The following is a 13,618-nucleotide window of genomic DNA, read 5'->3' as shown; positions in this document are numbered from 1 at the left end:
GGAAGTAAAACATGATCTTTCTACTCCATTCTGTTGTCTCCTCTGTTTTCCACATCCAGATCCCTCCCCTCACAAACAGGAATGGTGACAATGACAAAGAATGGAACAAGGTCTACCCGATTTTTGTTGTCCTGAAGCTGCCCCATTTATCATTTTGATTCCTTTTGCTCACGCCAGGATGTCAGGTATAGTACAACAGGACCCACACAGTATTCACAGAAAGCAACAGAGAGCAAAGGAAGGTTGTAACCCCCATCCACAATGCAAAGCATCCCAATAAGCTCCCTGTATCCTTGGGATCCAGCCCTTCAGCATGAGAGCAGCCCATTGAGGGATGACAGGCTTTGGGCTCTGCACACTTCTTGAACCTCCATGGGGCTAGCACTGAAAGCTCCATCGCAGGGCATGACTCTGGGATGCTGCCTAGAATTAAGAGAGCTTTGTAAAATACAGTTGTTCCCACCAACTGTATTCTGGTGAATCACCACTTTGGGACAAAATTGTCTTTGACCAGATTGCTTGCAAACAATGTCAAAAGATGCACTGTGTTTAGGTTTGTGGCAAGCCCTTAATCACTATCATCATTTGGGAAGCTATACACAACCATAATTGCATTTACTCTATTGATTCAACTATTGGAAATCAAGCCATTCTGACAAAATATTTCTCCTTATTATGCTATTCCTGACAGTTGAATGCTGCTAAAAAATAAAAAGCAGGCAATTATTTTAATATGTTCTTACTGAACAGAAGATTGTTCTAAATTGCTAAAGACAGAACCAATTTATCTAAACAGAATTATTTAATAACATTATGGATTAGCATTATGTAGTTAGGTAGGCAGAAGCTATAGACAGAAGCTGCCACTCTTCCCCCATTCCATTCTTAAAAGCGGGCCTGCTTTAAAAACAATCAAAAGATGGTTCATTTTCTATAACATTAATTCCATTCCTTCAAAAATCTCTCCTAATTTGTTAATGCTCAGAAAGCTTATGTTATTAGACCATATTTGCAATCCACACTACCTGTACCTGAAAGCTCGATCGTTTCTTCTAAGCTCGTAAGCTTAGGAGGAGATTTATAGAAAAGGAAACAACTTTGGTTTCTCTCCTGGCAGTAAGCCACTGTTTTTCTGATTCTGTAATTTTCATGCCTCTGTGTTAAGCAGATGTTTATTTAAATCATTTAAATCTCTGTCTTTTCTGTTTTAGACACATTTAGTATTAAGGGACGCTCCCTGAGTAACAGCATACATTAAAAGTTAATTAAGAGAAAGTTAAAGGATAAGGAAAGTAATTACCTTTTCTATACCCTCAACAGACATTTATTTTACTTTGGCAGGTTAAAAATGAGAAAATCTGAAATACAGGTATGGAAATTGCCAATACAGACTTTTAGGAAAAAGCTTTATTTATCAATTTCCTTATGTGCTAATTAGAAAACACAATCTGATTGCTAATGTTGACTGGGACTAGCAGGTAATGCTTCACTGATTTGAGTCTTACATTACTGAACCTCTCAAATGTGCATGCCTAAATCAGACAGTTACAGACATCATCACCAAAACCAAGACAGAGGTTTTGATCATGATGCTATTTGACACTACTAACTTTTTTAGTAGAAGCTGTGCAGCAACCAATAACAACGTATTCAGCATTTCAGGCTTACTACAACTATTTACTCTTGACTATTAATATAGTGTTTCAGAGAACAAATAACCACAAAAGAAGTCTATGCTGACACTCCCTGGAGGTGTTCCAGAAACATTCAGATGTTGTGCTGAGAGACATGGTTTAGTGGGAACTACTGGTGGTAAGTGGATGGTTGGACTGGGTGATCTTGGATGTCTTTTCCAACTTCGGTGACTATGATTCTATGACTATGACACAGCCTCCAAGACAGCATATGCGCCCTGCATCTCCAAAAAGCACCAAGCCCCAGCCCTAACTTTCCGGGGCTCCATCCCAACTCATACTCTCACTGCATTGCTGGACAGCCCTAGATACTTGGTGGGCTCGGCAGCAGGTCCCACTGGTCTGACTCCATCTCTGACCACTCACTGCTTCTGCCCAAAGCTCATATAAAATAGAAAGTATTTTAATAAAAAGTGGGACTGTGGCCCAGCCATATCAGCATACGTCACTGAGCACCTCCAACCCCGTACTGAGCTGGTTCCCAGTGGAAAATCAGACCACTGGTATTTATTCTAATCACCAATAGGGGAAGATTATGTCCAAAGGCTTTGCCGCATTGCTAAATTGTGCTTCCCGCATATCAGCTTTGTCCCAGTGTTTCCAATCTGCGTGTGATAAATGTCTACTTTTTGAAAGATTGTTGCTTCTCTGCGGAGCATTTTTGAGGAGAGAGTGGGGAAAGAAACAATCAGCTGAGTAAGGGACTGGCATGTAAAATACTATCATTTGCAAAATGCTGGCCTGAAATGCACTTGGAGGCAGAGAAGCTGGGCTTAAGCCACAAGAGGGGAAGAACAGGAATGCAATAATTACATATTTATTTTTAGAGAAATCAGAAAGCCAAATAAAGTATAAAACCAGTGTTTACCAGTCAGTGCTTTCCATCCTGAAAACCACACTGAGCAATGCAGGAACGGCCAGTTCTCAAGGGATCAACTGGTGGGACCTTTCTGGCAGCCCCTCATTCCTCCTGTCTTCGTGCCAGGAGGCTTCAGGTCCTGAAACAATTAATTTAAACTGTGCTGCAGCAAACTGTTGCCAGAATTCTAAACTTGGGAGACAACAATGCTGCTGCTGCTGGAGCTTGTTTTTCTGCCATGGCTCAGAAATCACCTGAATCACAATTAAGATGGACTCTGAGGCTGCACTCATGAATTGAAGTTGATGGAGCCCAGACTGCCAGAAGAGTGGGACACAAAGCACCCAAACTCAGCATCTGTGATGGGATTAGCGTGCTCGCAATTGGATTTGGCATGGGACAGTGTGTGACTGGGGATTTATGGTAGGATGAGAAGCTGCATCCCCACTGCTTTGATAGATTTGCATCCTCGAGTTATGCCTAATTGTTGTAAGGAAACAAAGGAGACAACAGCAAACACAGGAGGAAAAAACAGAGATGAAATTCTAAGAGCTCCCACCATGCTGACAAGAAGCCTGCCTACAAATGAGAGAGCCAAGCAAATACTGCTAGAGAACCTGGCTGTTGACTGGAATGATGCAGTAATTCACACCACTGATTGGAACACCATCCTGTTGTGTGTGAAGTGTAGCCCAGCATGGTGACACAGATAGATCTCTAACTGCTTCACATAAATTACAGTATGCAATTAGCACAGCCATACTCATCACTGCCAAGTGGGGACAGTCGGGGCTCTCAGGGTATGGGCACTGCACGCAAGTCACGACTAACAGTTTACCAATTAACACACCATCCCATCACTTCATCTGCAGAACAACAAGAGAACACACAGCTGTATTTCTGCAAGCTGAGTCTGCTTTGACAGGATAAGTTTCAAACTGAAGAAGGAGACCAGGCTCTGAGCTGCAGATAGCCTTGTTCACTGCAGGGAAGTAGGACGAGATGGCCTTCCAACTCAAATGATTCCATGAAACCCAGTTTACTGGAGTGAAAGGGGAGACAGAAAAGAGATCAAGTCTGGATGAGGAGCTAAGAGATATGGTTTAGGAGCTTGTGATAGCAATGGTAATGGGAGGACAGTTGGACTAGATCATCTTGTACGTCCTTTCCAACCTTGTGATTCTATGATATGTCTACAGTGCATAAGCACATTCCTGGTCATGTGAGGAAGAAGTATCTCGCAGATTTCATATCCATTTCATATTAGACAAACCATGCTGCTTTTTAACATAACGCCCTCAGCTGTTCACTGTAATTTCAAACACGGAAGCTGAAATTCAATTATAATCAAAGAGTCACATGTTGGACTTAGACCATGAAACCTGCATGCTGTTACCCTTGCATGCTCTGATACCCTTGGTGGTATCAGAGCACAGCATTGTTTTGAACTCTGCTTGCTGGCCTCTGTGCATTGAAAATATATTACATTTCTATCATGGACAAAACATGTGAAGTACAAATTACTACTGCAGACTTTCACTATCCATTAATGTGGGTGTTCTACTCAAACCAGTTAGACAGGCTGCAAAACCAGGACCCTCAACCATTGTGTCACAATGACCCTTGGTCTTAAACAGACTACTCCATTTTGATTGAAACAGCAAGAAAATATCTTTTTAGCCAGTAAGTTGCAAGCTCTGAAATCCTATTTTTCAATAGATAACAGAAGTCCTCCCAAAGGCCCACCTGCTTTACAGTTCATGCTTTTTCCCAGATAGTATCTCTTTCTCTATTACAGTAATGATGTGTGAACAGGAAGTCTAACAAAGCCACTCAGTGAGGTGGTGTACAGCCAGAAGAGGAGTAAATCTGTACACAGTCTCAACTGGTTAGACTGCACTGATTTATATGAAGCCTCAGATGGATTTCAGGCAGGGCATGCACCAACACTTTCATCCTCTAGTTACTAAACTGGAAAGCTGTTTACTGATACTAGATAAGTCATAGTATTTCTGTTAACAGAGAGAAGATTGCATTTTTTTTTATTTTTTTTATTTTTAAATAGATCTTACTGAGAATGCAAAGTTACCAGGCTGTTGAGTTTCTAAGTTTAAGCGTGCAGAGCCGTCTAGGATGGGACAGCGGGTTATTTTGATATACAACAGCTCATACTGGAGACAAAAGTTTAGTGTAGTCTTTGATTCTGCAAATAAAAAGCCCATTATCACATACTCAGAGTAGACAAATATGAGAAAACGTCTTACTTCAATGTGAGAGATCACAGAATTATTTGGGTTGGAAGGGATACTTAAAGATCATCCTGTCCATCCTGCCATGGGCAAGGGTACACCTCCCAGGCTGCCCAAAGCCCCATTCAACCCAGCATTGAACACCCCCAGGGATGGGGCATTCATAGCTTCTCTGAGCAGCTTGTGCCAGTGCACCACCATCCTCATCACGTAGAATTTCTTAGTGATGTCTAAATCTATCCACTTTCAGTTTAAAGCCATCATCCCCTGTCCTGTTGCTACACTCCCTAAGAGAAAGTCCATCCCCATCTCTCATGCAATCCACTTTTGGCACCAGTGCTAGATGAACAAGGCCAGCTCTCAGTCTGCCTCCACAGGAGCTCTGCTCCAGACCTCTGAACATCCTTACGGCCCTTCCCCTCTGGTCTCAAATCAACAGCTCTTGGGCAAACCAGATAGAAGGAAGCATAACCAACTACCCACTTCTTTTCTTCAGCATAACATAGTAGGTGCAGGTAGACAGGAGAAGATACTAGCACTGCTCTCCTCAGCCACATGAGGAAAGAAAATTCCACAACTAATTGTGGAAAGAAAACAGATCATTTCATTTGCAATGCCTTTAACTTAAAAGACTAACAGATTTACCTTTCTCACACAATCTGAATAATACGGAAAATTTTCCCTCCTACTGCCTTGTCAAGAACGGGCTTTGGTTATGAGCAACCTAACTGAAGCAAACATGACAATTCCAATCTAGAGAAAGGTATACAGCTGCTGTGCACAGTGACTACCCACAGAAAGTCAGTTTCCCAAAAGTCAGTTTCCCAAACGTCTATAAAGCCACTGGTATCAGGCACCTCCTAGATACTCCAGCACACGTATTTCTTTGATGTACATGCTTATCTGAATTCTGTCTCCCATAGTTTAATGAATTACCCTGGGCATGGGAACACGTGATCCACAGCAGCTGTCTGTGGTTTAGTTTCCAGTCAGCTTCCATGCACAATCAGAGGAGATGCTGGCCTATGTTTGTCAGCAGGTGCCAGAATAGCCAGTCTTCAGAGTTAGGTACTACCACACTAATTAGCTACTTCTGCAGGGATACGTAAGCTAAGCTTTTCATAATGAAAGATCTATGGCAGGGGGTAAAGCATTTGTAATAGAGCTTTCAGCTCAAATGCCTTTTGTTCCCTGGCCTGTCAGGACACGATAGCTAAATGCAAAAACTGATTTTACTTCTTCTAATATTGTGAGCACTGAAAAGCCCACAGAACGCAGCCATCACAGAAAGCAGTAGTTCTTCCTTCAGGGGAAGGTAAGCAATGCCTGGCTGCCTAACTTCCTTGCTATTGACTAGTTTTCACTTGTAAATTCAAAACTTTACCTGCTCTTAAGTCCATCAGCGTCACCCCTCCCTTCTGACAACCAGAATCAGGATGATCCCACTGACATTTGGTGTTCTTTGGCCAAAGCTGCTGGTTTCTGCCTTGGTCACTGTCCTGAGCAGGACCAAGCTACGGCCATGGATCTCCTTAGCACTTCACCCAATGAAGCCTGATCTGGGAAGTGAGGCATTAATATAATACCTCCTAAGTAAATTTAGCTAATATTTTTAATTAATGGAGGCATTGTGTGGCCAGTGGTAGTCTGGTAATAACATTACTACACGTACACACGCACTAAATTGCTATTTTACTAATGATTCATTTGCTTTAGTCTTGCTTCTTTCAAAAAAAACCGATTAAGTTGAAAATGACCTTTTGAAGATTGTACTTGCGGACCGATCTTTTCATTTTTAATTACTTACTTTGCTTTAATTGTTACATTAGGAACTATTAAGAAAGCAGCCAGCTTCATAATCAATAATTTAATTAGAGTTTAAGGACCAAGAAGTCAATGCAAATGTTATTCTGCAGTCAGGCCTTTCCCAAAGCCTTTGCAGAACTTCATTCCCGTTTTGTTTCAAAGTGACATTGGCGACATAAAAATTAAATTCATACGGCCTGCAATACATCATGTGCACGCATTATAGACGTACACAGGCAGTCAGTAAGAAGTTCAGATCCAGGTCAATCTATTTGCTGCCCAGACAGGAACGCATTCTGCTTCTCTCACTTCATTTCTAAATAATGGGTGACACAGCCAAATGCCATCACACCGCACTCGCCGGCACAGCCTGCTCCTTGCTCTGCACACCAGGAGACACCGCAGCAAAGTGTTTACTGAAATCTATAGCAACACTTTCCCCCCGGCTAGAACTTAACATATTTTACATTTATCTATTTATAGCTCTCTAATTACTACTAATATTCCAAGATAACCAGCGGCGACTGAAAATTGATCCACTCTAATTTTACAAGCGATGAGATCTGATTCAATCAGCAGCAAACGGGTACCCTCCTCCATCCCATCTCCTCGCTACAGGCTGAGAGCAGCCGAGCAATACCAGCGCTGTGAGCATGGCAGCAGGGATAAAGTGTCAAGTACACCCCTATGGAGGGGGACCAGGGGGATGAGAAGGCAGCCGAGAAGCCTTCTGAGATGCCCAGAGTTCCTGCAAAGGACCCTGCTGCTCCCTCCTCTATAGCAGCTCTGCTGACTCTGAATATCACGATGAAAAGGTGTTACTTTAATCTAACTAAATAATGGCATCAGTGCCAAGATAAAGCCATTTACAAACTCCACACGAAGTGGGAGGCAAGCTAGGTATTAATCTTAAACTTACAGAACTCACTTGTCTTCTCAAAGGCTTCCCTTTGAAATGAAGCAGGAACGTGGCTTCTTTACATTGCACAGACATGGCACAGGAAGACAAGGTGTTAAATGGGGCTGCCTTCCAGCTGGCAAGAGGACCCCGCAGTCCAACAGACAGGAGCAGGCATGTCAATGAGCAGGAACAGCTTAATGAAACTGCAATTATAACCTCTTAAGAGCCGCTAATTCACCTGGAGCTTTGCAAAACAAGGTAACTTGTCTGATCTAAAATGTTTAGAGCCTAATTTAAACCTAGTTTAACAGGGGAAGAAGCCCATGAGATCAACTGATTATACACTTTGTTAAACTTTGGATTTAATGGCTTGATTTGGGAGCAAAATCAAGAAGGCAGAAAAGGGAGGGACAAGTCAGTGAGGGAAAGCCAAGTTGGACAGGCAGAGTCTCAGCTCCATTCTGAGGGGCATTCTCAGTACAACAGCCAAGTGCATTTGGAAGGCTAACAGTTTTTCTACCTCCGAGGCATAAAAAACCACAACAAAATAAACATACAACAAAACAAACACATTCCTGCTTCCATCTGGGTCGAGTGATCCAAACTGCAGAGTTATATGCTCAATATTTGAGATACTTTGTTCTAATTTGCCTTTTCCCACAGAAGCTGTTTTGCAGGAAGGTCGGAACACAGCATGTTTTTTTAAACGACGATGACCATAACCAAGTTGTTTTCTTGTTATATTTAAGACTAAAAAGAAATCAAGATGCTTTTCCTCTGCCGTACTGTTTACTTTGAAGAAACAAGCACTAAGCCTCTGTGAAGGCTTCCCAGACAGCCATCACAGAAATCTATTCAGGTTCTACTTTTCCACGTTACTTCTTGGAACAAACAGGCTCTGTTCACACCTGTTTGATCCTGATTCTGTATTTTACAGTGACTCAGGAATTTCTTTTCATTTTAAGACAGGGAGTTCTGAAATATGAAGCCATTATTTACGAACACATAGAACAAAATCAGGAACATCAAATCTGTTAAGCTTCATGCCAGGAACCGGACTTGATCACGCACATCCCTTCGGCACAGCAAAGTAATTCAATTACACTAAGAGCTTCAAAGTTCTCATGGAAGAGCTCTTCATCTCCAACAGTGACAACTTCAATCTTTAACCCACTTCTGCAGAGGACTGACTCGAACCATAAACTGCCTGTCAATGATTTTTTTTTAAATGACCTATGCTGTGTATCCACTCAGCTCTCAAATTCATTCCTCCAGAGTTCAAAAGGGGTTCAAATAAAACTGACAAGCCCAATACCCTGAGGATCTTCTGACTGATAATTCTGTGTCTAAGGTGCTACTTGGTGATAAATCAACAGGACTTGGCCAGAACATGTGAAGAGAACCAGAATGGATTTCAAAATGACTTCCCTTGGCTGCTCTGTGCCTCATCCTTAAATACTCTGACAACTTCCCTGAATTAGTCCAGCAAATGCCCACCCCATGAGGTCAAGTGAACATACACACTGGCACGAACGCTAGCAGCATCCCTACAAAGATCTGTGTGTTCTCACATACAGTGCAACCATTGAAGAAAAGGTTCTGACAAAACCCATGTTGAAAACCAACTAGTGTAAAAGATAACTCGTATTTCAGTGGAAAAAGAGAACAGGTTATTTTAGGGAATTCCCAGTTCAGAGATTACTGAATTCTGACAAAATGAACGCTGAAAAAGAAGCGGTCTAAAAGATACTTCATATTTCATGAGAAGAACAAATGAAGGTTATCCAAGGAAACTATCGATTTGGAAGAATCCTACTGAATGCTAAGCAAGTCAGAGCTGAGCACTGTTCAGGCACAATACAGCAGGGCTGCCCTGTGCCTCAGGCATTACATGGGCTGAGCCTTGAAAAAGACTGCAACACTGGAGCTTAGCTCAGCATCCCTGCAATTATCTGCATCCATACAAAACGCATAAGCAGCTACGTCCTCATTGCAGAAGGGCAGTGAAGACAGAGAGCCCCTGCAATGTGGGTGCCAGGCATCTGGGCTGAGCAGCCACTGTGCTGGCCCTAACGTTTGGTGTGTCCCATCATAGAAAGCATGGCCTTACCATGCTCAAGAAACACTTCCAGTGGCTGAGAGAGACCCAGTTAATCTGTGTCCATGAAAAGACTCAAGCACAGGAGGAAGATCTGCCTGGGTTCTCACTCCCCTCCCTCACCTTGGGGTCTTATGCCAGAATAAGAGCATTCTGGACACAGCCAGCTTCTAGCTCGATGAGAGCTAGTTTTCACTACTGGGAATTATTTCAGACTTGGGACCACCTCATCCTGCCTTCCCCTATTTCTTCAGAGATCGGTGCCTGCATTATTCATCAAAGAAGATGCTGCCTTGGAGCTTTTAACTTGTGATCATGCTGTTCAGCCCACAAATTACAGCCCATGATGAAACTTGATGTGCAGAGCTGCCTTACTCCTATTTAAATCAGCTTTGAAGCAGATGGCAAACAGCTGAGATGCCCAATAGCCTCCTGTTTGGGTGTCATGGAGCTCAGTTTGATAGTGAGATGGGGGTGAGGTTGTTTCATTTGTATTATTACCAGCAGCCTTCTGCAGAAGGAAGGCAGAAAAACAGAGCTTAACTTAAATTGCTAGGCTTCATTGGAAAGAAAATCACAGAGTTACATCCTGAACAATTAAAATATTTCACTACAACCAATTGAATATCTGTAGAACCCAAAATCAAGACTCAATCTCACACCAACAAATAGAAAGAGGGAGCATTGCCCAGTTAAGAACACACAGAACCCCTCCTAAATCTTGATTGGACGCACTGCTTTGGGTACTGCTGCTGAATGTTGACTTCTATACAGCAATCAGAGCCCAACTTAAAAATGAGATATCCAGCTGTAGAGCCTGACATTTCAAAAAGCAGAAAGCAGGTGAGATAGTTACTAAATCAATAAGTTTAAAAAATGTAGAATGAAAAATGCAAGTCTTTTCCTCTTTTTTTTTTTTCTCCTCTATTTAATTATTTAAGCATATAAACATTAGGCATTTTATCTGCCTGAGAAAGAGCAAAGATCCAGCTTGGCTCAAGTGTTATCCTGGCAAATCTGACCAGCCCCAAGAAATCCCTCATCAGAATGCGGGCAATGCAGATGAGTGGCAGGCTGCTTATCGCAAGAAGAATTAACGCAGGCAGGTGAACCCGTACTCTTGGGGTCTCGTGTTCGTTTGCACCACTCGCATTTATCAGCGGATGCACTTTGCAATTCATGAGCAGAGATGCTCACTGTGATGTGTCAGCAAGAAAATATTTTGGTTACAAGCCAGAATGATTGTCTTTCTACAAAACTGGCATAAAGAGACATAATATCCACAGCTTATCTTGGCACAAGTGCCATCAGTTCTACTGGCAAGAAATCCCTACCATGAAATGTGGCCTCAGTCACATGTGTACAATCCAGTGGGAGTCTGGCGCAGGGCAAGGACGGTTCCTATCTAAATCCAACACCAACTCCATTTGTCTGCCCAGAATGCTTGGAAAGAGCTATAATCATCTAAATACTGTCAGTTCTGTGTTCTCATTTCCCTGTAGGCCATATATAACTTAGTTTTAAAATTACAGTCATTGTGCTGTAAATTTATTTTAACCATTAGATCTGACCCTGCGTTATCTAGGAAAAAAAAAAATAAAAAAGCAGTCACATATTTCCAAAGTCTGAAGGCTGCATTATAACCCCAGCTTAGTAATTACAAAGATTTATGTTCCATTCTACCCCAAATCCAGAGCTCGCTGTCCATTCAACTTACACAGCCCTGACTTACAGTTCTCTGCATCCATTATCTTTAATAATAAAGAGCTGACTGAAGTTAATGATTGAAGAGCAAGATGTGATTAATAATATGAAACTAATTCATGAGAAAACAAACCGGAGTATGATTTTCATGTTTCATTAAAATTATCTTAAATGTACTCCTTAATGCTAATTGATCTCAGAGAGGTGAGAAAATATTCTGTTCCAAATTAATGGGAGAAAATCATTCATCATCTTTGTGGAGAGAACATTAACTATCATTTGGTACTTAGGGAGATAGCATCTTCACAGAGATTTTACCACCTAAAGTGATGCTTCAGCGTGGGCACTTCTCTGAAACTGGCAACATTTCCCACCAAATGGGGAGATAATTGAACTGAATAAACACACAACAGGATACCTTATGCAGAGACCTGGTTTCGCCCAAGGTCTCTCCTCTCTTCCCCAAACCACTCACTGCTGTAAAGCAGAGCTGGTGAAGGGCTTTTGTCTTAATAGTACAAGAATTTTTCTTTCATGATGTTAATTTGCTACAAACAGTAGATTACTGATATTTGCACAGTGAAGTTCCATGCAGGATTTTACTAAAGACAAAACAAACCAGGAACCTTGTTTTCCAATGAGTCTGTATTTCAATGTTTTCTCTGATTGAATTATTCATATTCAGATATCAAATATTCTTACAAACCAAGGCATTTAATAATAATGAGTCTTGACTGGCTTCATTCCAACTTGTGCTTTGTGCCCAGGACTGTTATTAAACGACCTTCTATTTGGTCTGTTTCTGTGAACCATAAATAGAAATTGCATAATGAGCATCTCAAATATTCCATTGTCATTTTCATGTCAGTTTTTCTCATGCTGTGTTTGTAGAACTCTGATGGCAATACCTATTAATACATAGCATTAGCTCCGTGCCTCTTTCCTCTCAAACCTCTTCCATCAACACAGCCTTCTGTTGCGAGCTGGAATCCTGTATTTAACACTGTTTGTGAAATGCCAAGTGACCGCATTACCATCAGAAGTGGAAACAGGAGAATTTCAAGAGTTGCTATAAGAAATACCACAGCAGCAGCAATAATTACTGAACTTTCTGATGAAAGAGAAGAAAATGTCTCTTGCCTCCTACTTGTATTCCACCTGAACAGGATTTACATATTCGGTCTGCAAAGCACCAGGGACAATTACGCCCTGTGTAATGGTTCTAAATCCATTTATACCTATTCCAAAGAATGGAGGTAGAAAAGAATAAAGAAGTAGATGCAGTTTCTGACACTACCTACAGCAATATGTTCCAGAGAAAAATCATACATATTGCATGAGAAATCAGCAGCAAGTTCTGAGGGGAATTCCTTCTAAATGAAGAAAAATATTTCAGACTTCCAAGTTACTGCATCTTATATTTCTCCTATGTTATCTCTCCCCATTTCCTTAAAGCACATGCCAGCACTTACAAGAGACGCCAGACAAAACTGAACTGTCGCTATTCTCTCTACTGACTGGAAGACTGAACCGTGCTGCATTCTAATCCAGACCATCACTTACACCAAAGTCTACCTGTTTATTCAGTTATTTAGGTGCACATCCATTTGTTCTGCCATGAGGACTCTGGCACTTCAGATGTCAAGGAAATGCTAAAAGGTGATATATTTGGTCCATGAATTATAAGTTGTGTTAATGAATATTCCATTGCCACATCACCCTTACCTCCTTCTATGATTTTGAACCGACTTTCATTTTTCTCCTACCATCATTTCACTTGAATTCTAGAAAGACCAGGAAGAAGATTGCTTACCGTTCTGGCATCCCAAAGAGATAAAGTCTTGTCAGCAGAGCTTGTGAGAACGATGTTGGAGAATGGAAGAAATTCAATGCTACTGACTGAGTCTTTATGGCCACGCATGGTATATCTGCATCTCTCACTGTAAAAGACAACAGAAATATAGAACTTGTCATTCAGGATAAGAAGAGACGAATTAATAACAGACCTTAGGTATTTTGCCTAGTTTCTATACCACCTTCTCCCTATAGATCAGCTATGAAGTAATATCCCACAGGTTTCTGTTTAGCTTTCTTCTCCATTTGTTTGGTTCTCTTATCTTTCAATGCGTTAATTTCTGAGAAAACACTACTAGTTCTTCTCAGTTCAGGATATGAACCTGACCCAGATGGAAAACTACACTGGAAGCTCTTTCTATTGCACTTACTAGAGAGACAACAACTAAAGCACGGCACAAAACAAGCTGGAGATGGCTACAGAGTGACGATGTTATACAAGGTTTTTGGCTT

General features: G+C 41.5%; 1 protein-coding gene across 3 annotated transcripts in view; it reads right to left on the bottom strand.

Moving 5' to 3' along the window:
• Window positions 1-13,618, bottom strand: part of SPAG16 (sperm associated antigen 16) — a 332,745-nt gene that overhangs the window by 109,919 nt on the left and 209,208 nt on the right. For 2 of the 3 annotated variants that reach the window (XM_015867952.2, XM_032445972.1), the window contains exon 13: window positions 13,125-13,251. In XM_015867952.2, the coding sequence (XP_015723438.1) occupies window positions 13,125-13,251 (127 nt within the window). Of the gene's footprint in view, window positions 1-2,495; window positions 2,693-13,124; window positions 13,252-13,618 lie in introns of those variants that run through there. The other variant, XM_015867953.2, reaches the window with a different exon arrangement.

This window comes from Coturnix japonica, chromosome 7 (assembly GCF_001577835.2).
Source record: "Coturnix japonica isolate 7356 chromosome 7, Coturnix japonica 2.1, whole genome shotgun sequence".
Lineage (NCBI taxonomy): Eukaryota > Metazoa > Chordata > Aves > Galliformes > Phasianidae > Coturnix > Coturnix japonica.
This window is presented reverse-complemented; position numbering and strand designations above follow the sequence as displayed.